The sequence below is a fragment of the Myotis lucifugus genome, unplaced genomic scaffold, assembly GCF_000147115.1.
Source record: "Myotis lucifugus unplaced genomic scaffold, Myoluc2.0 scaffold_23, whole genome shotgun sequence".
In the NCBI taxonomy this organism is placed as follows: domain Eukaryota; kingdom Metazoa; phylum Chordata; class Mammalia; order Chiroptera; family Vespertilionidae; genus Myotis; species Myotis lucifugus.
Window position 1 is genome coordinate 8,841,226 of NW_005871071.1, and position 27,820 is coordinate 8,869,045.

At 37.6% G+C, this 27,820-nt stretch overlaps 1 protein-coding gene and 1 non-coding gene across 2 annotated transcripts; both read right to left on the bottom strand.

Annotated features, from left to right (window-relative positions):
• Window positions 1-3,867: 3,867 nt before the first annotated feature.
• On the bottom strand, window positions 3,868-4,113 carry CTXN2 (cortexin 2). Its single transcript, XM_023751597.1, has one exon. It carries the CDS (start codon window positions 4,111-4,113, stop codon window positions 3,868-3,870), a length of 246 nt encoding a protein of 81 aa, XP_023607365.1.
• A 22,944-nt stretch (window positions 4,114-27,057) lies between these two features.
• Window positions 27,058-27,164, bottom strand: LOC111825379. Its single transcript, XR_002828544.1, has one exon. It is a non-coding gene; the product is annotated as a U6 spliceosomal RNA (small nuclear RNA).
• Window positions 27,165-27,820: the final 656 nt, after the last annotated feature.

Genomic DNA, 27,820 nt, shown 5'->3' on the forward strand with positions numbered 1-27,820 from the left:
TATTTAAATCAGTTGAAATGAGGCTGAAACCGAAAGCAAGTCCTGTTCACTGGCCTTGGACAGGCGCTGTGGACTCACTTGCAGTTACTTCTGCCACGTCTAGTCTCCCTTCCTTCAGATGTTCCCCCAATGCCTGCCCCCTTTCAGGAGCCTACCTATTTCTCTCTTTCTTATTTCCTTGGGGGAAGGGAGTACAATGGACACTTATTTATTATATTCCATGTCCCGGATATGGTGCTAGGAAGGTTTTTTGTTGTTTGTTTTGCTTTTTTATTTTTACTGTGGTAAAATACACTTCACATAAAATTTACTGCCTAGTCATCTTTAAGTACACAGTTCAGTGATACTAAGTACACTCACATTGTTGTGAAACCATCACCACCATCCATCCCCATAACTCTTTTCATCTTGCCAAAAAAACCCCTATATACCTATTAAACAATAACTCCACATTCTTACCCCCCCCCCTCCCCGTTTCCCATTCTCGGGTTTTTAATGATTTTTCACTACTTTACTAGTAAGTACCTCATATAAGTGGAATCAAACAGTATTTTCCTTTTTTTGTAAATGGCTTATTTCACTTTGCTTAATGTTCTTAGGCATATTGCAGAATTCCCTTCTTTTTCAAGGCTAAATAATATTCTATTGTGTATATTTACCACAATTACTTATCCATTCATCCATTGATGGACACCTGGGTTGCTTCCATATCTTAGCTATTGTGAATAATGCTGCTAGAAATATGGGTGTACAAATATCTTTTTGAGACTCTGTTTTAAAATTCTTGGCCATAGACCTGAGCAGTAACCGTCTTTGTAAGATCTGTAGAAATATGAGGACAATGTTGGAGTGCAGCAGAGTGTTTCCAAACAAGGACTCTGACATTAGATTGCCCACGTTCAATTTCTAACACAACCCTTCTCTAGCTTGGTGATCTTGGGAAGTTAGTCTCTCTCAACTTCAGTTTCTTACCCGTAAAATTGAGATAATAAAGTGAAAATAGTAATACTGAACTCAAAGGATTGATAAAAGTATCAAATCACATAATAAATGGAAAACACCTACTTTATTGTTAACTCAGTAAATATAAGTCACTCTTTTTTTAAAAAAATATATTTTTATTGACTTCAGAGAGGGAGCGGGAGAGAGAGTTAGAAATATCAATGATGAGAGAGAATCATTGATCGGCTGCCTCCTGCACACCCCCCACTGGGGATTGAGCCCGCAACCTGGGCACGTGCCCTTGACTGGAGTTGAACCCAGGACCCTTGAGTCCACAGGCTGACACTCTATCCACTGAGCCAAACCAGCTAGGGCTATAAGTCATTCTTTTTTTGGTATGTTTGGCAGTGTTATATTCTCAAGTGATACAAATATTTTTGTATTTATTTATCTCCTGCTATTCCTCCATTCATTGATTATGGAGAGTCAGAATTTTATACTTGGAAAAGATTTTGGAATTATAGAATTCTATCTTTTCACTTATCAAATGAAGAGAATGGAGACTGGAGAGTTTGAATAATTTATACTAAACCATTGCTTTTTAAGGTTTGGGAACCTGTATTACTATGTATGACCAGTGAGGATAATAAATAATGATAGAAAGGTATGTTTAAACTGAGTTTTATGGTTCTCAAATTCCTTTCACATTCATCATGTCACTTAGTCCTCTCAGCATTCCTGCAAGACATACAGAATGGGTTTTTTTTATCCTTGTTTTGCAGATGTTGAAAAGAAGTCTGCTTTAGGTAAATATCTAGGTCATAAAGCTTGTTTTGGGGTGGGCCAATATTAGAAATGATATATCTGAGTTTAAGCTCCTAAACTAAAAATTTTTTCATAGCCGAAACCGGTTTGGCTCAGTGGATAGAGCGTCGGCCTGCAGACTGAAGGGTCCCAGGTTCGATTCCGGTCAAGGGCATGTACCTGGGTTGCGGGCACATCCCCAGTGGGAGATGTGCAGGAGGCGGCTGATCGATGTTTCTCTCTCATCGATGTTTCTAACTCTCTATCTCTCTCCTTTCCTCTCTGTAAAAAATCAATAAAATATATTTTTTAAAAAAAAGAATTTAAAATTTAAAAAAAAAATTTTTTTTTCATAACATCTTAAGTCCTCATTCATCTCAGATGTCTGGCTTGCCAGACATGTTTGTAGAGTTCATAGTACATTAGGATTGAAAGGGACATTAAGCATCCTCTAGTTAGCCTCCTCACTGAAGTCCACCGAGATTAGATGATTTAGCCGCTCGCACAGCTGAAGTGGTGGCAGGGCGGAGACTGGACTGCTTGTTCCTGGACAAGCGCTCTTTCCACTAGGTCATGCTGGAAACTCCCTTTTTTGTGCTGTTGATAAAAGGAGAGAGGTATATTCTCAAGATCCATCCATGTTGCCCCAAAAGGCAGTATTTCATCTTTCCTTAGGACTGTAGTATTCCATGGTCTATATGTACCATATCATGCTAAGAGAAATAAATCAGACAGAAGAAGTCAAGCACCATATGATTTCCCTCATATGTGGGATATAAACTGAAACTAATAATGGACAAACAAGACAAACAAACAAAAACTCATAGACACAGACAACAGTACAGTGGTTACCAGTGAGAAAAGAAGGTGGGGAGGAAGTGAAGAGTAGAGGGGGTAAAGTATATGGTGATGGAAGGAGATTTGACTTTGGGTGTTGGGCACACATTGTAGGGAGCGGCTATACGGTTAAGCCTTGGACTGACCTTTTGGCAAAGCCACAAACAAGTCCCAGCTTAGAGGGCACAGTCCTCCTAGCATTTAGCCTTGACCTTATGACGCTCCCTAGATCTTATCTGGGAAGCTAATGGGCTGAGGGAAGTGCAGCAAGAACAAAAACAAGTGAAACTCACAAGAACAGTGTAACTATGGCCAAAACAAGTGAAACTCACAAGAACATTGTAACTATGGTGACCACTACCTTGTTTACCTCTGGCCATAAAATAAAGGCTCAGCTTGCCTCTGGACTCTCTCTGAGGCCTCAGCCAGGTACAGTAAAATCCACCTGGACGCAGCTTATTCTCTTTGTCATTTCTTCATCTATTCGCTGCTCTCACTCAGGCTTGTGAACCTTGGCTGAGCTGGCTCGGCACAACACATGAATCCTAAAATTGCACACTTGAAATCTATATAATTGCATTAGCCAATGTCACCTCAATAAATTTCATTTAAAAAGGGAGAGGAGGAGGAGGAAGTAGCAGTTTGAAGCAGGTCCGGTTTGGATCTCAAGCTACGGGGTTTTATTGTAAGAGATTCCAGAAGGAGAATAAGTAGGAGGGTCAGGACACTGTGATAATTGGGGATCTTCAGGGCCTGTGGCTATTTGTAGGTTTGTGTATTAGTTTTGTGAAAGTTTTTTTCATCTGTGAATATTTTTGACCAATGGCTATTATTAGAAAAATCATATTTGATTTATCCTTTGGATCAAGGGTCCCTTATGTTTAAGACACCTGATTCTCTAATGTGAAGTGGGCAGGAGTTGGGAATGTGGAGAGGGTGTCGTGGCATTGCAGAGGGGCAGAAGCAGGAAGCAGAGTTCATTGGCACAAAAAAGGAAGCAGGGATTTAAGGCTGATGTTTGAGATAAGAATAAAGATGATATATATGGTTGAAGGATCCTTCTACTCTATTCATTAGACACCTCAATATTAGGGGATAGAAGAAAGTGAGGGAACCCAACGATGGTTTATCATTCACACAGCAAAGTGGATAAATTAACCACGCATGTTTATTGAATTTAGTGACTGAAATGAGCCTCTCTCCAGCAGCACACTCAAGGTAATTACAATTGTATTCACCACGTGTCCCAAGAGCACAACACTAAAAACCATGAAGCTGGAACTGTCATGCAAGTGCATATTCAAATGTCCCTTTATCAAACTCTTCAACTTCATCTTCCCATGTAGAGGAAGGCATGCTACTATACGGGTCTAACAGGATTTTGAAGCATCTGATAATAAGAAGTCCCAAGAAAATACACAAAATCCCAACAAAAGCAAAGCCAGTTTTTTGCTCCAAAGTCAATGAGAAAGCTGATACTTCGTTGACACTCATCTTAGCTGAAGAGTTGCCACAGTAGGAACTACTCATTATTCACTGTCACATCCTTGTGGCTCTTGAGAATTCCAGCTGGAGTCACCTCTTGGCCTAGATACAAAATTGAAATCAGTTTAGTTTTATCAATGTGTGATATTGAGCAGGTAATTGTTTTATAAAATCTGGCATTTTTCAAGCCCTCTTGACTTAACTCACAAGATGTTTGAAAACATTAGATATGAATCAGGATCAAATTAGCATTGGAGATGCTACTTCTATTGTAGCAATTACAGAGCTGCCTTTGTGGACACATAAAACTGTAGCTCTATATGCTCAATATAAAACCAAATATGGCCCTAGCTGGATCCAAATGGTCGCTGGTTCGATTCCGGGTCAGGGCATATGCCTGGAGTGTGGGCTTCATCCAGTAGGGGGCGTGCAGGAGCAACCCATCCATGTTTCTCTTCTCTCTCTCTCTCTCTCTCTCTCTCTTCCTCCCTCCCTTTCCATTACTCTCTCTCTAAAATCAGTAAAAACATTTTTAAAAAATCAAGTATGACGGTAAATATTCAAATAATTAATCTTAAAAGCTTTTAATCAAAAGCATTGTGAGGTAAAGTCACTGCTTCTTTGACCGGAATTGTCATCTATTTTTTGCATGTGTATATACAACCACATATAATTACAGAGTGTAAGCTGGTCAAATTCTCTAAGGTCCATGTTACAAGGCCTATCTCTAATGCCATTTTGTCTGATACAGATTCTGATCTTTTTTTTTTTTTAATTGACTTCAGAGAGAGATAAAAAGAAACATCAATGATGAGGAAGAATCATTGATCAGCTGCCTCCTGCATTCCCCCTACTGGGGATCGTGCCCTGACTGGGAATCAAACCATGATCTCCTGGTTCATAGGTCAACGCTCAACTGCTGAGCCACACCGGCCAGGTGATTCTGATCCTTTTAATGTCTTCTCTCTTTTTCCCTCCTTAGCTTTAAACTTATGTTCATGTATTTTCTTTTCTACAACTACTTCACACACTAAATCTCAATTTGTTAAAGAGAGAAATTGTATTTTTAAAATTTTGTTTATAAGTGCAGTATCCAACATAGCAGCTTGCCAGAAACAAGCAGCAGTAACTGTGGACTATTAGCCATCTTTCCACGATCTCCATTAGCTTTCCAAACACCCTAAATAAACATAAAATTCAAATTAAACAGCGTGTTTCCTATGAAAATGCAGCTTCAAGGCAAGCTCCTCAGTCCCCTCCCAACCAGATCCCACACCTAAGCTTCTACTATACTGAGATTCTGAAACTACAACAGAAGTGTTGGTAAAAAACAAAACAAAAATAAAAGTGTATGCTGAATTGAAGCAAAACAATTTTCCCATTTGATGTCTTAATGTTAATTAAATTAATTACCTTTAGAATCAGTTAATCAAATCATAATGTAGACAGAGAAGCAGGGTCACAGCTGATCATTAGAAGAATTAAGTCCTGTTAAGTTGGCTCTTAGCCAGTGATTAATCCACTAGACTCTGTTATTCTTATTAAAACCCACCAACTGACGAAATAAACAAACAAAGGTGTTTTCTAGCGGTAGCAATAAAACACTCAACTCATTTGTCACTACTAATTAAAACAAGGTAACTTTCTACAAATAGTTACAAAATAGTCAAGGGGATGTCAAGTACAGCATAGGGAATATAGTCAATCATATTGTAATAACTATGAATGGTGCCAGGTGGGTACTGAAAAAATCAGGGGGAACACTTTGTAAAGCATATGATAGTCTAACCACTATGATGTATATTTGAAACTAATGCAAAATAATGTTAAAGATGAATGGTAATTTTTAAAAAAATAAAACAAGGTATCTTCTTATTAAAGATACAAAAACCCTTATATTTTATAATTTCTCTAGCATATATCAGATATACTTTGTTCTTAGAATTTTAGACAGTCTGTGAATTGAGTTACTTATCATTTTAAATGGAAAAAATAACTACTACTTAAGTAGTGGCCATAGTTCTTGGCATATTGTAGGTACTCAATAAATACTTAAATTGAATTAAACTAAATGTATTAAAAATATAATTTTTTAAAAAACATATTTTTACTGATTTCAGAGAAGAAGGGTGCAAGAGAGAGATAGAAACATCAGTGACAAGAGAGAATCATTGATTGGCTGCCTCCTGCACACCCCACACAGGGGATCAAGCCCGAAACCCAAGCATGTGCCCTGACTGGGAATCGAATTGTGACCTTCTCGTTCATAGATCGATGCTCAACCACTGACTGCACTGGCTGGGTGAAAATATAATTTTTGATGAAAAAAGTGCTAGCTTGAAGATATCTAAGTTTGAAACATCCAGAACCCGAAAACGTATTTAGTCAAAATAAAATGAACAAAAAACTTTTATTTGATTTTTTTTAAATCATAAAGATACCACACAAGAATATTTTTTGATTTGCTACTATGTTCTAGTAGACATAGATCTCTCTACTCAAAGAGATTCCAACGTGTAAGGAAAGAGATCCATGCACAAACAAGACTAAAACAATGCAGGCTTCTACAAAGGAAACAAACCTTTATTTAACATATCCTGTATTTCCATAACAGCAATTCAGGGTTGATATTATCTTTAACATCTTGATGAAAAAAGGGATTCAAAGAGGATAAACACATTTAAGGAGGAATAGAAATTTCACCCATTTAGGGACCAGGAAAGGTTTCCTTGTAAGAAATTGTATTTGAGCGGAGTCTTTAAAACTCAGAAGATTTAGATATGTGGAGAAGGAAACAGCATGATAATAAATATGAAGGCAGAGAAGTACTATATTTTTTTTCAGAGGATAGTAAGCAAATTGGCCCAAGCAAAGGAAAGTATTGGAACAGACCACTGGAAAGGTAGGTTGAAGCCAAAATGTGAAATATCTTAACTGTCAGGCTGAGTTTGTAATTTATTTGCCTAAAGGCCAAGAGCTTGATGATGACACTGAAGTAGACATAGATTTCAGAGAGGAAGCATCGTGGAAAAGAAATGGTCCAAGTAGGAAGCAATGAAGGCCTGGACTAGGAAGTAAATGTGTGGAAGAGGGTATGGGCTTGAGAGATATTTATAAAGACATGAGGGATAGGATTAGGCAACTAGTATAGTGGGCCATGAAAAGAGAGGCATCAAAGGTGATTCCATTTTATTAAGGCTGGAAGCTTGATATACTGTGTTTTCATTTTTTTAAAATAAATTGATTGGGGTGACATTGGTCAACATGAACATATAGGTTTCAGGTGTGAGTTTCTATGCTACAAGATCTGCATATTGCACCATCTGCCCACCACCCAAAGTCAAATCTTCTCCTGTCACCATATATTAGGAGACAGTGTTCTCATTAACCAAAATAAAGAAAATATGAGCAAAGTGTAAATTTAGAAAGTAAATGAAGAGTTTTGTTCTGGACTTAGTGAATTAGTGGCACAGCGTAGACACTTTAATAGGCAGTTTTGAATAAATTAATCCAGACCATTTTGTCCAGCATAAAATTGCCAGTGGGGAGAACATCTTAAGGGCCTTATTGTCAAATAAAGTTTGTGTAAAAGAATGCATCCTGGGTGGAGAGAGTCAAATACATAGAAGCATCAAAAACTTCACAAATCAAAATTTAAGAGATGGAAAGAACTGTGGAGTTTTGCCTAGGAAAAGAAAGATGATAGCTGTATTCAAATATTTGAAGTGTGATCCTCTGGGATCTACTTGTTCTAGATTGATCCAGAGGGCAATTTTGTTGTAATTCCTTTAAGGTTCTATTTGCAGGTACTAGAAAGATTGGAGATGAAAGAAGCCTAGGAAAGAGCCTCAACAAACATTTCTTTTATGAGGAGAAAATTAAATCTGTTTGTGAGTCATATGTGGAGTGATCAGAAACACAAGTAAATCTGTAGTAGGAAGTTCCCCTGGAACAAAGGAGGCTAGAGTGTCTATAAGGTGTGGGTAAACTGTGTCAAAATCTGTAGTGGTGCCCTGACTGGTTTGGCTCAGTGGATAGAGCGTCGGCCTGCAGACTGAAGGGTCCCAGGTTCGATTCCGGTCAAGGGCATGTACCTTGGTTGCAGGCACATCCCTAGCAGGGGGTGTGCAGGAGGCAGCTGATCGATGTTTCTCTCTCACCCATGTTTCTAACTCTCTATCCCTCTCCCTTCCTCTCTGTAAAAAATCAATAAAATATATTTAAAAAAAATCTGTAATGGTAATGGGAACTGAAAAATAGGACATTGCCATTCAGAATTTTTTCATCATTTAAAATGTTCAGTTGCATGTCCAGGAGGAACACTAAACTGAAGAGGTTTTTGAAGTGATGGGTAAAGAGAAAATGGAGTCAGGCCCTAAAGGAAACTTGACAGAAAAGAAATTTTATTTGTACAAAAGTTCAAAGTGCAGAAGCTGAGATCATCAGACTAAGTACTTTCAAGAATAAGGATATGATTATATATTCAGTTTAAAAAAAATAGAACTGAGTAAATTCACTTGGGGTTCAAAAGAACTATGACAGTCCCATTTTTAATAAAAATGTTGGGATGAGAAAGACAGATGTTCGGTAAGTATCTTAAAAGGAAGAACTTAGACTTTTATATTAGTCCCAAAATTCTACCTTTTATTAAAAATGAAAACAAAACACCGGTCAAAGAGAATAACTGAGAGCATAGTATTCAAGGTGAAAGAAAGTCTGGCCATTGCTCTAGGTTGTGTCTACACAAGCAAATAAGTAAAATGTTAAGCAATTGCCTAACAATATCTTCAACAAATAGATGGTCTTGGTAATGTAAGCCATACACATAGTAGTTGAAATAGTACTATTTTCAGGCCTTAATTTTTCAAATATTTACCCAAATTTTCCATTTTTCTTGCTCTGTGAAATGAACAATTTGCCATTTCAACACCAAGTCTTAAAGTGTTTGAGAATATACTGCTAAGTATGCTGAGCTTTGCACGTTTCTTTTTTTGAAATATATTTTTATTTATTTCAGAGAGAAAGGGAGAAGGAGAAAGAGACGGAAACACCAATGATGAGAAAGAATCATTGATTGGCTGCCTCCTGTACGCCCCTCTAATGGGGATTGAGCCTGCAACCTGGGCATGTGCCCTTGACTGGAATCAAACCCGGGACCCTTCAGTCTGCAGGCCGATGCTCTAACCACTGAGCAAAACCAGCTGGGGCTGAGCTTTGCACATTTCTATTGGTATAGAGAATAATATAACATAAAAGCAATGTTAATAACTAGATATTGTTAAAATAAATAGAAGTCTTCAGTTACAACATGGATTTCTTCATAATTAATAAGTTACTCAACAACTCTGGATAAACACTATAGTTTCAGTTTCTCTAATCCCTGGAAGAGATTGGGAAGCAAATAAAAATAAATCAGCATGTTCTTCTTGCTGCATAACAGTCATTTTAAGGCCTACCTCAAAAGGAATCTGGTTTACTGGGAAATAGTACCTGAATGCAAAATGACAAAAATTTAGACCATGAAATCACAAAGCCATGAATAAATTCTTATGAGAAAAAAATAGTTAAGAAATAAAATTTCCAAAAGGGAGTAGAATGTAAAATCGTGTGGCAAAGTTGTTTTAAAGATGCTGCGCAACAACAACAAAAATGGGTAAAATTATCAACATTGTACAGTTTAAATATCAGGGTCTATCTGTATTGTGATTGAAGTATTTAAGTACAATTTCATAGTACTACTGCAAATGATAAAATATTGCCTCAAGCCATATTCACTGGAATAAGTATTTAGGCGCCTTTAGAAATGAACAACTGAGTTGAAAACATCATTTCCTTCATGGAAATTGTCAGAAACTGCAATCTCTAAGTCCTGACAAGTCATAGGATTGGGCCAAGGGTATACCTGTAGATATCAAAAGGCCCAAATCTCGCTGAGTTGCCTTGTAGTTATTAATCAATAAATAAAATATTTCTATGTTGTCTTACAAATCATACCATCTTTAGTAGTTAAACAAAGATAACAGTATTTTTATACCTGATATATAGCATTTTATAAACATGATTGTTATGTGTGATGTTTATTTCTTCTATGAAATTAGTTTACTGATTGGAGGTATAAAATGTATTTTTCAGAAACAGATAGTTATTTAATTTGCATCCAGCATGTGCACTTGCAGAACCAATATTGAAAAGTATGTGCCCATTAAAAATAAAGAATCTCCTGTATTTTATTTTAATCAACAGGTTTCCCCCCATTTATTTTTCTATTATTGATATTCCAAACAGTATATTTGAAATAACAGCTATTATAGTGGAATATGATGTTTCTGGGTGAAAAGTATTTTGCTATTGGTCATTAGATATGATAATCTCTAATGGTAATAATATGAACATTCACAATTTCATGAAATGAGAAATATAAGAAAACCCAAGCTTAAAAAATAATGAATCCTCTCATACACACACGTACAGCCCGCCCCCCCCCCTTATATATCAAGGTTATTAAATCCCATTAAAGCTAAAGAGGTAAAATGAAACATTATTGAGGCCACATCTGCACAGAGCTAGTTAATCATTAGGAATGGCATATGTTGTAATCAAAGGAAAACCTTAAATTACAAACCCAGATGTCTTCATCATGATGAAGTGCATAAATTTCAGGCCTTCCCAGGGACCCAAAACCTTGGGATCTGCCAGAACCACCCCTCCCCCTTTCAGATTTCAACCTTAAGAGAATTCCCTTCATAAGAGAATCGTTGGATGATTCCTCAAGGACTCTGATATTCGTTCCTTTCAAAGCACTGAAAACCTTGTCTGAAAATTCTCAAAATGTCTCACTAGAGAAACCTAGACTATCATTATCATTCTGCCTTGTTTGTCCCCAGTTCTCTTTGGACATATTAGACTGGAGAAGCACAGAAATCTACAAAACATGGGAGAAGCATCAGCAAACTGCACACATACATGCTCTTTTGTTTCGTGTTGCTTTTTCTTTTTGGCAGCAACAGCAGCAGCAGCAGAAACATTAGTGCTCTTCCTCCTTTAGAATTCGAACTCACCAGACCTGCAGGCTCCTTTCCCCCACCTCCTTTCCCTCTTCCTAGCTTCAGAAATACAAGAGAATGAGGACATGCTTCTCATCTGGACCTGCACTGGAATCCTTCAGCTAATGCGGTGGGTAGGGGGAGAAAGTTACTTCTTGGCCAGGGTTGTCTCACCTTCCATGCTTGTTGCCATGGAGATGAAATCCAGCGAGTAGACTTAAGGGCTGGCAGGTTTGTCTGTGGTCGCGGATCAGTTCAGTAGTAATGTAAGAGGCATGTCCTGGGAACCTGCGTGGAGTCTCAGGACCGGGGTTAGCGCTTTCCTGGCCTACCTGTGAAAATGTATCTGTCAGCGAGAGGCAGAAGCCGCGGGCGCCCGCGAAGTACTTGTGTGTGCGCGCGCGGGTGTGTTTTGCAGGAGAATGTGCATGGATTTCTTGGATGTAGCAGTGTGTTAATATTCGCTGCGCGCCCGCGAGTGTGTGTTTGTGAGGGCTCTAGATTCTTACGTCTTTCTTCTCCTCCAATACGGGAAAGACGCGAGTGAAAGCTTTAACTGGGGACTGCATGCGGCATTTGGGGTTATTTTCCCCTGCTCCCCGTTTTCTCCACTACGCAAACCCAACCGGATCCCCTCCCTTTCTTCGAAGTGCCTAGGCGCTGTCCGTAGTGCTGAAGCATTGCGTAGTAAAACCTAGCTCCCACATAAGAAGATTCCCAGCGAGGGAAGCTCTGATAAAACTCCGATGTGGTTTTGAGGCACGTTTCTAAACAGTGTTAAAGAATCCAAGCCCAAACCACATTGAAAGCAAAGCAAAACAAAAACAACAAAAATCTCTCATCTCATTCTTACTTAGGGGGTCTTGTCGTTCTCCAGACTCAGCTAGAACATTCCAATTCTATTCATGTTTGGATAATATATCCAGAACCTACAAGTTGTGAGCACCTGTAGATTTCCTAAACATTAATTATTGACCTTATGAGTAATTATATTGTCAGCGTTTGGGGAAAATATAAATACAGAATTGGGTCATCGTTCATGTAAAAATAAAGCATAAGGTAAAGGTGTGTTATAGTTTAATAATAAAGTGAAGACAAACTTTGTGGTCATTTGGAGTGTTTACTAATTTAAAAAATTCTAGGGTCTTGCAAAATATGGGCAATGTACAACTGGGAGTTCATAAAATACTTCACTAAAAACAAAAAGGTTATTCTTTTTCATTTTAAACTAGTAAACACCCTGTAATATAGGTGAATTAACTGCCCACCAAAGGCAAAAAAATAGGAGTTCTTCTTCCAGTAACATTATCATAGCCATGATTTTGACTTTTTTTAAAGCTCACTAAATCCATATTTTTTGTTGGTACTAAGTGCTAAAGCAGTGCCTCTTGAAATTTAATGTGCATATAAATCCCCTGGGGATGTTGCTAAAATGCACGTCCTTATTCAGCAAATGTGAAGTTGTGTCTCAGGTTCTGCATTTTGAACAATATCCCAGGGGATGCTGGACATTGCTAGTCTCAGAGCCATGCTTCAAGTAGCAAGGTGCTAGAGATACCATATTCTGGAAATGCAGTCACTTATAGAGTACAGGAAAAGAGGTCATTTTCTTCCCTCTGTTATTCTATATATGTTTCCAGACTGTTGCAAGAATAGTCTATTCATGTAAATGCAGGGGTTAACCATTTTGTACAATATTAACAACAAACTTTATGAATTTGATTGATTTTGACTTTGACAATGTCTGAACGCACGCTATAGTTTACTCCACTATCTATTTCCATACTATGATTTTCAATCACCCATTCTCTTTTCAAACCCAGCTCAAGGAAGCAGGACTAAGTTACATGATTCTGCTGTTGATGTATGGGCATATAGAATTTATTATGATTGGAGACCTTGACTTGTAATTTATGACTTTAAATATGGCTCCATAGTAAATGCTCATGACACTGATTTTAAAAATCTGTGTCAAATATAATTTACATATATAGAGAGATGTTACAAATATAATCCTCACCAAGTTTAGAAAGTGGGATATAGCTATTGTTTCATAGATCATTTGAGTGAACGCTGATCTGACTATTATATTTTGAAGGTTCCTCTGGACGGTTTTCTGGTATTTAAAAAAATCCACACCTCCATCAGTTGATGCAATGCTTTTAGTTAATGATTTTGAATTGATGCCAAAGGAAAGTTTTGAGTATAAAATACGTTTCTTGGTCTTAGCGGGTGCATGACCTTGACCCTTTTCAAACTATATGAACAAGGGTGATACTCAGAGAAGTCTGCAAGGTGGCTTATTCAGGAAAGCGTAATGGATTTAAAAATGCATTATGTTCCACTTTCTTTGCTAGATGCTGGGATACAAAGATAGACGAAATTTGGTATTTGCCCTTGATGAGATACATTGCACAACAACTTGACAATTTCTACAAAGTTCTATAGAAGCACGAAGATTAGTAATTTATATTTTAATCTCTATTGCAAAAGAAGTTATGAAGAACAGTAATGAAGAATAGAATACAACCCAGAACACCTGTATTTTAAATTCTTACCAATGTCTGCTGCCAGTAAAAGTTGTTGAAAGGGTCCAGCCAGTGTGGCTCAGTGATTGAGCATGGATCCATGAACCAAGAAGTCCCAGTCAGGGTACATGGCCGGGTTGCAGGCTCGATCCCCTACTGGGTCTCCAATCATAATAAATTCTTGGAGTGGGGCCCATACATCAACAGTGGAATCATGTAACTTAGTCCTGCTTCCTTAAGCTGGGCTTGAAAAGCCAATGGGTTATTGCAGATCATAGCATGGAAATAGAGAATGGCGTGCAGGAGGCAGCCGATGGATGTTTTTCTCTCATTGATGTTTCCATCTCTCTATTCCTCTCCTTTCCTCTCTCTCTGTAAAAAATCAATTAAAAAGATATTTTTTAAAAAGAAAAAAAGTTGTTGAAAGATATGAAATATTTGAATGCTCTTCTAAAGAACATGTAGTTAACCTATACTCCTGGATAGTCCATTATTTATTTTCGGAGCAATCAAAGTTATTAGAAAGATAAATATGTGGGTGGCATTGTCTCGACCTCCCCCAGACAGAATTGCCTTTACTATGCTGTGCATTACACTTTCAGCTTATACACAAATATTCCATATAAAATAACCTCAGCTTATAAAAACTACAAGATTGTTAGTAAAAACTTGATGAACACATGACTTTCTATTTCTTAATGATATTCCTCCAAAAAACATTTCTTTCAATATTAATTTCATGAATTGAACTCTCACACCCCTCCTACTCATTTAAAGGAGGTAAGTGGTGTGTTCTCTTTTTATATACAATGTATTGTATCATGTAATTGATTTCATTTGCCTTCTTTTAGTTACCAGGGATGTCAGAGTCAAATTAACAGCTACAAATTAGTAACTATATATGAGGACATGTAAATGTCCTCATAAAATAAATAATGAAGTCAGTAAATGAAAAATAAGTAAATAAACACATTTATTTCTCTACTTTTTGGCCAAAAATGTTGACTACTGGGTGGGTTGTTTTATAAATTTGTTTTTAACAAGATACTAAAATACATGATTCTATTGTTGATGTGTGGGCCCCACTCCAAGAATTTATTATGATTCTATACTAAAATATAGAAAAAATGATCATATAGATAGCTATGGAGGTAAAATCTAATTTATTATGACTAAATGATAAGCTAACAGAAGAAAATTTCAATTTATATCAATCAGCTTTATTTCTAAACATTTTGTTTTCCTGTTTCTCCCTCTATACACTATAAATAGTGTCCCTTATATGACTAGAACTTTTTTGTTTTGTCAGAGAGTAGAAATGTTAATTATCTATCTTGTTAGAAGACATGGTAACTTTAGAAATTTGAGGAACATGACAGCTCCACTGTAATGAATATATTCTTGAATGAGGGTATTACAAAGGAACTGAAAGCAAGAATTTCCTCTGACAAGTCAGCTCAGAGTTCTTTTGAAAGGAAAATCATGCTTGTTATGAATTCTTGCTATCCTGGCTTCGGTTGACTCTTTGCTCTCATTTTCTATAGTGGGATCATCCCTTGAACTTATTAGACCATCGTTACCTTCAGCTTTTCATGGAAATCTGTCTGGCTGAAGTTGGTTATTCTTTCTGAGTTAAAATGTTTTAATGTTGCTGTGCCTTTTTATTTGAAACTAGAGGCCCAATGCATGAAATTTGTGCAAGTGGCTTGACCCTCGCAGCCCTGGCTGCCTTGGCTGGCCCTAACAGTCCCGGCTTTGTCCATAAGGTTGTTTGGAAGGACGTCTGGAAGGTCGTTTGGCTGTTCGGTCTAATTAGCATATTAGCTCTTTATTATAAAGGATGTTATTTACTCAAATGTTAGATATCAAAACTTTCGAATAAAAAACTTAGAAAATGATTAAAGACATATAAATTACTTTTGTGATAAACATTTAAAAATTAATCCAATGCTTATTTAGCTTTAGATGGGATTAGAGAATTAGCTATATCCCAAAGTCAACTGTTGTTGTTTTTTAATGTATTTCTGCCTATTTTGAGTATCATTTGAAGCTACCCATACTTTTTTCTACATATATGACTTTAATATTTTGAGGGATCAAGAATGATTAGGAAATTCCAATAAAAAACGTATGCCTTCTACCTAAAAATAAACAGATGCAGATAATTTTGTTCACAACTCAAGGCATTCATGGCCCCCTCGAAGTCCATTTGTATGATCTCAAAGTAAAGCAAGGAATGATTTAAAAATTTTTGCTATAAATGAATGATCCATCATCTCATTCCCAATTTTGCAACTAAGTATTGACAGACTTAAAGACTTGGTTTTTTTTGTTTGTTTTTTAACCATCCCATTATTTTTTGGTTGTTTCCCCCTTGGATTTCCTTGGAAATTAGATGAAATCATTTTACCACCTGATCTCTAAAAAGTAGCCAATACTGAATGTGCTGAAATAGGCTTTGAGTACAGTAAATGGATGGATTTGATTAGAAAATGGCTATGTGGGATTTTTGTCAACAGCGAAGAAATTATCCAAGTGGAATCATAAGTGAATTGAGCATGATGACACTTTAGTGTAGATAATGATCTACCACTGTCTATTTGATGAGTCCCACTGACAATGACATGTTATGTTTTGCTGGTAAACTTTTCTGCAAAGAAAAGGGTACTAAATATTTCAATTCAGAGTGATCTATGATGTTTTATTTAATTGGTTTTAATTTTAGTGCTCATAAGCCTTAAGTTGATTCGTTTAAAGTGCACTTCAAACCCTGTGCTATATTTACTGTTGAATCTAATGAGTATTATAGGGCACCTTGGGTACAATCTCCAAGAATGTGTAAGCCATAACTACAGTATAATACATTTCGTTGACTTAAGTTATGTTGCTGGGTTAAAGAAACAGGGAAACAAAAGCAGTTTATTCTGCTATGGTCTATGTTTCTGTAATAGCAATCAGTTATTGGCAAGTAGGGATGTCAATAAAATGTGGAAATCAATTGGTTTATACATGATGTTCTCCAGTACATTCGTGTTTTGACTTCCCAGTAAAAGCAGCTTAACTAACCCCACTAACCCAGCTGAATGCAGTAAGCTGTGGAGGAAAGCAGTTCTGTAGACTATGCCCATCCTCTACTCATTCCTCTTGGCTCAGTTTTGCCACATGCTGTCTTGAAATGCATATTGAACAGTTTTCCTGATCTTTGTGCATTTGTCCTCATTTTCATAATCCAAACTTTCCTTATACTTTTGCATCATTCTTTCATAACTGCATTATCCTTTCAACTCATTTTTGTAAAGTTCTATATATTAGTATGTGTGTTTTTAACCTTCACTTTGAACTGTGGCAGTATTTTCATTAGGTTTGTAAAGGGTAGTGCTCTGGTCGTGAAGTTGTAGGGGTTTTACAGTGGATTTTTCCTCAACATGATTTTCCCCCTAAATATTTCCTATTTTCTTTTTAACTGAATGTTTTAGAGTAGCTTTAGGATTACAGAAAAATCCGCAGAAAGTATAGAAAGTTCCTGTATACCTCTTTTCTCTTACCTACCCCATAGTTTCTTCTGTTATTAACATCTTGCATTAGTACATGCATGTGTTACAATTAATGAAGCAATATTGATACCTTATAATTATTAAATATAGTCCATAGTTTACATTAAAGTTCACTCTTTGTGTTGTTTAGTTTACAGGTTTTGCACAGTGTTGTGTATCCATCATTATATATCATAACAGAATAGTTTTACTTCCCTAGGTATTTCCTGTGCTCCACTTATTCATTCCTCTCCTTCCTCCATCCCCCAGTCAACCTTTGGAAACCATTGATCTTTTTTAAAAAATATATATTTTATTGATTTTTTTACAGAGAGGAAGGGAGAGGGATGATAGAGAAACATTGATCAGCTGCCTCCTGCACACTCCCTACTGGGGATGTGCCCGCAAGCAAGGTACATGCCCCTGACCAGAATCGAACCTGGGACCCTTCAGTCCACAGGCCGACGCTCCATCCACTGAGCCAAACCGGTTAGGGCTCCATTGATCTTTTTACTGTAATTATAATTTTGTCTTTCCCAGAATGTATGTATAGAGTCACGTAGACTCTGTTACCTTTTCCGACTGGCATTTTTCACTTAGCAGTATGCATTTAAAGTGCTTCCACGACTTTTCATGGCTTGATAGCTCATTTTTTAAATTGCTTCATAATACTCCATTGCTTGGGTATACCGCAGTTTAAACATTAACCTATTGAAGCATGTCTTGGTTGCTCCCAATTTTGGGAAATTATGACTAAAGATGCTCTAAACATTTATGTGGAGGTTTTGTGCGAACATAAATTTTCAATTCATGTTGTTAAATAACTAAGAGTATGATTGCTGGATTAAGTGCTAAAAGTATGTTAAGCTTTGTAAAAAACCAGAAATACTGTGTTTCAAAGAGGCTGTACCATTTTGCATTCCTACCAGCAATAAATAAGAGTTCCTATTGCTTCACAATCCTCATCAGCTTTCGGTGTTGTCAGTGCTTTGGATTTTAGCCATTCTAATAGCTATGTAGTGGTATCACGTTGCTGTTTTTGTTTTGATTCTCTAATGGTGTAAAATACTGAACAACTTATGCTTATCATCCATCTCTATATCTTTGGTGAGGTATCTGTTCAGATCTTTTCCCACTATTAATTTGGGTGGTTTACTTTTTCTTTTTTTAAAATTAAATCTTTATTGTTGAAAGTATTACATATGTCCCCCTTTCCCGCCATTGACCCCTTCCAGACCACCCTAGTCCCCTGCCCCAGACCTTCACCACCCTATTGTCTCTGTCCATGGGTTATTCATATATGCTACAAGTTCTTTGGTTTGTTTTCTTAACATTGAGTTTTAAAAGTGCTTTGTGGAGAAACCAAGATGGCAGCATAGGTAAACACCAGAAATTGCTGCCTCTCACAACCACTTCAAAAATACAACTAAAAGACAAAACAGACATCATCCAGAACCACAGGAAGGCTGGCTAAGTGGAAATTCTACAACTAAAAGGAAAGAGAAAAGCACACTGAGACTCAGAGGAGGTGCGGAAGTAAAGTGCAGAGGTATAGAGGCGCACGCAGAAAGGGCTGGCAACTGAGGACACGGTTGTCTTTTTCAATTGGGAGGGAGTCTCAAGCTCCCGACTGCTCTAAACTCCAGTTCCGGGCAAGTCTCTGGGGACCCAGACTCATACGGGGAGAAACTGGACTGTCTGGCATCGGTCGGAACTCGAGGGCAGCTTTCTCTCAGAGGTACTTGCAGCGATTACTGGGACACTGAGACATGAGCCCTCTTAGGGTAGGAATGAGGATCAGCCATAGCTGCTTGCTCCACCCTGTTGATCCCCTGAGACCCCACCCCACCCAAGCTGTGTGCAGAGGCTTTTGCATATGAAAGGCCTGGCTCTTTGCAATCTGAAAACTACCTAACAAACTGCAGCTGGGTCAGAGAGACCCAGAACTTCCAAAAGAAGGCCCAAGGCCCCACAGCAGCTTGCATTGCTTCACAGCTGGGCCTCATATGGGCACCTCCACACCCCAAACAAAGAAGAGGAATCTGCAGATCTCTCCATAGCTCCTGCTGGGTAGCTTCAGGCAGAGGCTAAATTAGCACCTCCTTAGAGATCCAAGAGCCAGTGTACCCAGTGGTCAGAGTGGGACCATCCAGATTACAACTCCTCAGATCCATAAGGGACACACTCAGGGGGCAGACTCAGTGAGCACCAAAGCCCCACTGAAGCAAGTCTTGCCCCAGAAGGGTGTCTCCAGCACAGAAGTTCTCCCACTGCAGACACAGCTGATTCTCACAGCCAATTGGCCTGGAGGTCAATTCCTCCCAGTGATACCTACAACAATCAAGGCTTAACTACAACAAGACTGTGCACAAAGCCCACAAAGGGATGCACCAAGAGTGTCCACCTCAGGTAATTGGGGAGGCTGAGATACTGGGCCCTATAGGACACCTAGCACACAAAGCCACTCTACCAACACAGGGAAGCATAAAAAATGTGGAGACAAAAAAACAGGTCACAAATGACAAAAATGGAGGAAAGCAAACTACTGGGTATAGAGTTCAAAACCACACTTCTAAGGTTTTTCAAGAATTTTCTAGAAACCGCCGCTAAATTTAGTGAGACTCTCAAGAAATCTAGTAAGACCCTCGAGGTTATGAAAAAGGACCAAGTGTACACTGACTGAAATAAAGAATATTATACAGACTCCCAACAGCAGACCAGAGGAGCGCAAGAATCAAGTCAAAGATTTGAAATACAAAGAAGCAAAAAATACCCAACCAGAAAAACAAAAAGAAAAAAGAATCCAAAAATATGAAGATAGTGTAAGGAGCCTCTGGGACAGCTTCAAGCATACCAACATCTGAATTATGGGGGTGCCAGAAGAAGAGAGAGAGCAAGATATTGAAAACCTATTTGAAGAAATAATGACAGAAAACTTCCCCTACCTGGTGAAAAAAATAGACTTACAAGTCCAGGAAGCTCAGAGAACCCCAAACAAAAGGAATCCAAAGAGGACCACACCAAGACACATCATAATTAAAATGCCAAGAGCAAAAGACAAAGAGAGAATCTTAAAAGCAGCAAGAGAAAAAACTTCAGTTACCTACAAGGGAGTACCCATATGACTGTCAGCTGATTTCTCAACAGAAACTATGCAGGCCAGAAGGGAGTGGCAAGAAATATTCAAAGTGATGAATAGCAAGAACCTACAACCAAGATTACTTTACCCAGCAAAGCTATAATTCAGAATTGAAGGTCAGATAAAGAGCTTCACTGATAAGAAAAAGCTAAAGGAGTTCATCACCACCAAACCAGTATTATATGAAATGCTAAAAGGTATCCTTTAAGAAGAGGAAGAAGAAGAAAAAGGTAAAGATACAAATTATGAACAACAATACACATCTATCAACAAGTGAATCTAAAAATCAAGTGAATAAATAATCTGATGAACAGAATAAAATGGTGAATATAATAGAGTCAGGGGCATAGAAAGAGAGTGGACTGACTATTCTCAGGGGAAAGAGGTGTGGGGGGTGCGGGAAGAGACTGGACAAAAATCGTACACCTATGGATGAGGACAGTGGCGGTGGGTGGGTAAGGGCAGAGGGTGGAGGGGAGCTATGGGGGGAAAAAGAGGAACAACTGTAATAATCTGAACAATAAAGATTTAATTAAAAAAAATAAAAGTGCTTTGTATATTCTGGATATATATTCTTTATCAGATGTGTTTTGCAAAGATTTTTATCTTGGTCGGAGCTTGTCTTATTTTTTTCTTAGGTTGCCAGTTTTTTTCCGTAGGGCATTATTTTTTAGAACATGAGGTGTGTTTTTTCCCCCAGGAATGTGTGTATTGTTAAAGATGAAACACTTGCATATTTGATATAAGATTTCTAAAACTAAGCTAGTCAAATAAAACTCACACCCCTCATATTTTAAGCAAAACTAAACTGAATGAGTATTTAGTAAGATACAATGTCACTTTGGGCAACTATAGAAGACAATTGGAAAGACTACAAAAGGGTTTTATCTTTCAGCTATCTAAAAGGCAGTATTAAAAAAGTTGAAGTTAGTGGCTATTTCATAAAACAATATTTAAAATATGAAGGTTTTAAGGAGAAAGTTCAAAGAATGTTCTGAGGACTGATTAATTTTAATAATTTTTACATAGTATTTTGTATACAGTATATAGTTGTTCTTATAGGACTGTTCCAGAACTTTAGATGATGTGCGAAGTAATAAACAGTTGGGAAGAATAAGGTCTGATGTTCCAGAAATGTTTTTGGTACTATTTTCCAGAAATATTAGGAGGCCAGGTGCAGAAATATATAGGTGGAAGTAAACGGACACATTTCCTCAACGACTTTAGGGTTGTCAGACCATCTACCTTGACATCTACCATGCAGTCTCCTTAGGAATCTGAAGGTTATCTAGGGGAATTCAAAGTTGAGCTTTGTTAGTGGAGTCAAGAAAATAACATAATTTGCAAGTGTTTTTACATACTTAATCTTATTTAGAAGTGCAGGCATTCCTAAATCTAACAGACACAATGAATGAATGAATGAATATAGTAATTCTTTCCTTTGTATTTGAGTCTGTGCCAAATATTACTTATTGATACTCAGCATCATCCTTATCCTTAGAAGCTCTCCCTTTTATAAAACATTTCTCAGACTCTGTTGCCAGCAGCATTCCAACTTGAACTCTATCAATGAGAGGTAAGTGCTGGTGCACATTTTTAAAGGAAGAAGACAAAGAGAAACCATTCATCTCAACAGCAGTAATCTTGTGGGTATCAGCAAATGGCTGATGAGATAAGATGTCATGTCAGTAGCTTTTGGATATAAGAAAAGTTTAGGACTTACTGCCACAAGCAACAAGGATCATTGGTGCTGGTTCCCTGTGATCCCTCCCCATCCTAACTTTTTTGTTTGTTTGTTTGTTTGTTTATTGATTAAGGTATTACATATGTGTCCTTATCCTCCCATTCCCTCCCACCCGCCCACTCATGCCCTCACCCCCCTAGTGTCTGTGTCCATTGGTTATGCTTATATGCATGCATACAAGTCCTTTGGTTGATCTCTTCCCTTTACCCCCACCCTCCCCTACCTTCCTTCTGAGGTTTGACGGTCTGATCAATGCTTCTCTGACTCTGGACCTGTTTTTGTTTATCAGTTTATGTTGTTCATAATATTCCACAAAGAAGTAAGATCATGTGGTATTTATCTTTCTCTGACTGGCTTATTTCGCTTAGCATAATGCTCTCCAGTTCCATCCATGCTGTTGAAAATGGTAAGAATTCTTTCTTTTTTACAGCAGTATTCCATTGTGTAGATGTACCACAGTTTTTTAATCCACTCATCTGCCGATGGGCACTGTTTCCAAATCTTAGCTATGGTGAATTGTGCTGCTATGAACATAGGGGGTGCATATATCCTTTCTAATTGGTGTTTCTAGTTTCTTGGGATATATTCCTAGAAGTGGGATCACTGGGTCAAATGGGAGTTCCATTTTTAGTTTTTTTGAGGAAACTCCATACTGTTCTCTACAGTGGCTGCACCAGTCTGCATTCCCACTAGCAGTGCACGAGGGTTCCTTTTTCTCCGAATCCTCACCAGCACTTGTCATTTATTGATTTGTTGATGATAGCCATTCTGACAGATGTGAGATGGTATTGCATTGTCGTTTTGATTTGCATCTCTCAGATGATTAGTGACTTTGAGCATGTTTTCATATGTCTCTTGGCCTTCCTTATGTCCTCTTTCGAAAAGTATCTATTTAGGTCAGTTGCCCATTTTTTGATTGGGTTGTTTATCTTCCTTTTGTTAAGTTGTATGAGTTCCCTGTAAATGTTGCAGATTAAACTCTTATCGGTGATAACATTGGCAAATATGTTCTCCCATGCAGTGGGCTTTCTTGTTGTTTTGTTGATGGTTTCTGTTGCTGTACAAAAGCTTTTTATTTTGATGTAGTCCCATTTGTTTATTTTCTCTTTAGTTTCCATTGCCCTAGGAGCTGTATTGGTGAAGAGATTGCTTTGGCATATGTCTGAGATTTTGCTGCCTGTGGATTCCTCTAGTATTTTTATGGTTTCCTATCTTACTTTTAAGTCCTTTAGCCATTTTGATTTTATTTTTGTGTATGGTGTAAGTTGGTGATCTAGTTTCATTTTTTTGCATGTATCTGTCCAATTTTCCCAGCACCATTTATTGAAGAGACTGTCTTGACTCCGTTGTATGTTCTTGCCTCCTTTGTCAAATATTAATTGAGCATAGTGGTTTGGGTTGATTTCTGGGTTCTCTATTCTATTCCATTGATCTATATGTCTGTTCTTGTGCCAGTACCAGACAGTTTTGAGAACAGTGGCTTTGTAATACAGCATAATATCTGGTATTGAGATCCCTCCTACCTTGTTCTTTCCCAGGATGACTGCAGCTATTGGGGGTCTTTTTTTATTCCAGATGAATTTTTGGAGAGTTCGTTCTAGGTCTGTGAAATATGCCCTTGGTATTTTAATGGGGAAAGCATTGAATCTATAGATTGGTTTGGGTAGTATGGACATTTTAATGATGTTGATTCTACCAATCCATGAACATAGTATGTTCTTCCATCTGTTCATGTCTTCCTCTATCTCTTTTTTCAGTGTCCTGTAGTTTTCTGAGTACAGGTCTTTTACCTTCTTAGTTTATTCCTAGGTATCTTAATTTTTTTGGTGCGATGGTAAATGGGATTGTATTTTAGTCTTTCTTTCTGTAAATTCACTATTGGTGTATAAAAATGCCATATATTTCTTGGCTTTAATTTTGTATCCTGCTACATTGACAAATTCATTTATAAAGTCCAATAATTATATGATGGCGTCTTTAGGGTTTTCTATGTACAGTATCATCTCATCTGTGAATAATGACAGTTTTATGTCTTCTTTTCCAATTTGGATAACTTTTATTTCTTCTTGTCTAATTGCTATGGCTAGCACTTCCAGAACTATGCCGAACAGGAGTGGTGAAAGTGGGGATCCCTGTCTAGTTCTGTTCTTAGGTGAAATGGTTTTCATTTTTGCCCATTGAGTATGATGTTGGCTGTAGGTTTGTCATATAAGGCTTTTATTATGTTGAGGTATGATCTCTCTATTCCCATTTTGCTGAGGGTTTTTATCAAGAAAGGGTGTTGGATTTTGCCAAATGCTTTTTCTGCATCAATTGATATGACTATGTGATTTTTATCTCTCAATTTGTTTATGTGATGTATCACGTTTATTGATTTGTGGATATTGTACCATCCTTGCATCCCTGGGATAAATCTTACTTGGTCATGGTATATGATCTTTCTGATGTACTGCTGGATCCAATTTGCTAGAATTTTGTTGAGGATTTTGGCATCTATGTTCATGAGGGATATTGGCCTGTAATTCTCTTCCATTGTGTTGTCTTTATCTGGTTTTGGTATTAGGGTAATGCTGGCTTCATAGAATGAGCTTAGAAATGTATCTTTCTCTGGAGTTTTTTGGAATAGTCTGAGGAAGATAGGTTTTAGTTCTTCCTTGAATGTTTGATAAAACTCCCCTGTGAAGGCATCTGGCCCTGAGCTTTTGTTTCCTGGAAGCTTTTTGATGACTGCTTCAATTTCCTCCATAGTTATTGGCCTATTTTAGATTCTTCCTGATTGAGTTTTGGAAGGTTGTATTTTTCTAGGAATATGTCCATTTCCTCTAGGTTGTCTAGTTGGTTGGAATAGAGTTATTCATAATACTTTTTAACAATCCTTTGTATTCTTGTGGGGTCTGTTGTTATTTTGCCTCTTTCATTTCTGATTTTGTTTATTTGGGTCCTCTCTCTTTGCTTCTTGGTGAGCCTGGCTAGAGGTTCATCAATCTCGTTTTCCCTTTCAAATAACCAGCTGTTGGTTTCATTGATCTTTCATATTTTTTTTGTCTCTATGTCATTTATTTCTGCTCTAATCTTTATTATCACCTTCCTTCTGCTCAGTCTGGGCTTTTCTTGTTGCTCTCCAAAAATCTAGCCATTACTCCTAGACCTTTGCTCCCCCAGCGATACAAGTTATTGTGGTAAACATCTAAGTGTTTGTACATTTAATCCTACATGAAATATGTATATTGTTTGACTTGTTCCAAAGCTTTATTTCTTTTCCTGCTGACTAAAGTAAGACATGAAAACCATGGAAATACACCTTATCAAGTTTGTTTAAATACATATTTATGTGTATATATTTGCATATTCAAACAGTTTGTGAATTGTAATGTAATGACATGAAATAATTTCAGCCTACTAGTCTACAATACACTGCGAAGAATATATAATATTTGCATACTATTCAAAAATCATTGCTTTTAACAAATTAGACTCATAAGTAGCCAGCAGGAATGGTGTGACCCTTGTTAAACAGAGCTGCAAAATGGTAGAATTTTTGGATTTGGTTCCATTTCATAAAAGTGAAGTAACAAATCCAGTGGCAATGCCTAAAGGCAATGGGGGTTATTTTTCTCTCAAAACAAGAAGTTTGGATATAAGTAATCCAGGGCTTATACAGTGGTTCTGTATAAGGTCATCGATGTTCCAATCTCCTAAACTAATGATCTGTCATCTGTAGCTTGTAGCTTTTGTCCTCAGAACTATTGCCTCATGGTTTCAAGAGGGATATTCCACCCTCGAGCTTTGCAGAAAAGAAGGAATGCAAAGAATTTACTGGGAAAGTCCCTTTTAGAATTTGTAGCATATTTGTTTTTACAACTTCTCAGACTTGTGTCCTTTGGCCCCCTATTTTAGCTAGGCACATTGCTACTCAAGAAAATTGTGGTTCTGTCAATTAGGAAAAAAGGGAGAATGTATATCAGGTGGGAAACTTGTAGTGTTGTATAGCATAAAGCAAAGGAGCAAATAAAAACCAATATAAATGATATCTTCAGAAAAAAATCTTAAAAGTAGTGTTTGTGGATAAAAATTGAGACTCAAATAAATATATGGAAATTAAAGAAATCTTTAGTTTTCAAAAAAAGTTCCAATATTTCTTACAAAAATCAAAAGTAAATATTATTGGGCAATAACCCAGCATTGTAAAGTTGAAAATTATATAATTATCTAGGAAATTCAAGCAAAAACCTTGGTATTTTCTGAATTATTTGAATAATTGAGATGAAAGTAGAATTTCAGCCTGGATTATTCAGATAATTGCCCTAATTTTAAACTTCACTTCACTGGTAGAGAGCTTTTTTTCAGAATGTGTTTTTATAATGCTAAATGCTAAAAAATAAGATTCCTAAATTAAGCAGAGAAATGGAGGTGGAGAGAGAGAAATAGTAAATAGTTGATTGTCAGAATAAGACAATACTTTTCTTTCTAGTGACAGTAACTGTCATCCACTTTTTTAAAATCATAGAATGAACTTCTATGATGCAAAAGGAAAACTACATATGGATTTCAAATATAACGTATAGTATTTTTTAAAATATATTTTTATTGATTTCAGAGAGGAAGGGAGAGGGAGAGAGAGATAGAAACATCAATGATGAGAGAGAAGCACAGATCGGCTGCCTCCTGCATGCTCTATTGGGGATCCAGCCCGAAACCCATGCATGTGCCCTTGACTGGAATCGAACCCTGGACCCTTCAATTCCCAGACTGATGCTCTATCCACTGAACCAAACTGACTAGGGCACCTGTAGTATTTTTTAATGTTATATATTCCATTTTAATTCTTTAAAGTTTGGAAACTCAATAGCTCCAAATTCAGCCATTTAATTTTATAAAGTCAAGCAAATTGATTTCAAAATCATACTATACTTTCTGTTTGACTTCATATGTTTGGTCTTTGCCTTTGAATTCTTTAAAAAAATTTTATTTTTTAATTACAGTTGGCATATGTTATTTTTTGTCAAATATGGAATGCTTCACGAATTTGCATGTCATCCTTGCTCAGGGGCCATGCTAATCTTCTCTTTATTATTTCAGTTTTAGTATACATGCTGCCAAAGTGAGCATTGCATACATTATTAATTTCCAGTGTATAACACAGTGATTAGATAGTTATATAGCTTAGGAAGTGGTCACTCTGATAAGTCTAAGACCTATTTGACACCATATATATATATGTATGTGTGTATATATATCTATATCTATATCTATATCTATATCTATATCTATATCTATATCTATATCTATATCTATATCTATATCTATAGCCAGGGACAGGAACGCTGTAATGACCAGAACGACCGGTCGCTATGGCCCTATCAGGGGTTAGGGCTGGTCTGCCAACACCCCCACAGCCCCTCCCTCTGGCTGCCCCCATCCGGCCCACCTCTAATGGGCCCCCACTACCCATATCCTCCTGCAGCCCCTCCCCCCATCCAGCTCCACCCCCAATCGGCCCCCCACTATAATCAGGGGCAGGGCTAGCTGACCAACCACCCATGGCCCCTCCCCTAGGCCACTGGTCCCCAATTGGCCCCACACCCCATTCAGGGGTGGGGCCAGCTGGCCCACTGCCCACAGCCTCTCCCCATGGCCAGCCCCACCCCCAATCAGCCCCCACCACCCCATCCACCTGCAGCCCCTCCCCCATCCAGCTCCGCCCCTGATTGGCCCCCCACACCAATCAGGCCCTCCCCATGGCCTGCCCCGCCCTCAATCGACCC

Bases quoted from the DNA above. Each gene is read 5' to 3' on its own strand.
- CTXN2 (XM_023751597.1), bottom strand. From the start codon at position 4,113: ATGAGTAGTTCCTACTGTGGCAACTCTTCAGCTAAGATGAGTGTCAAC.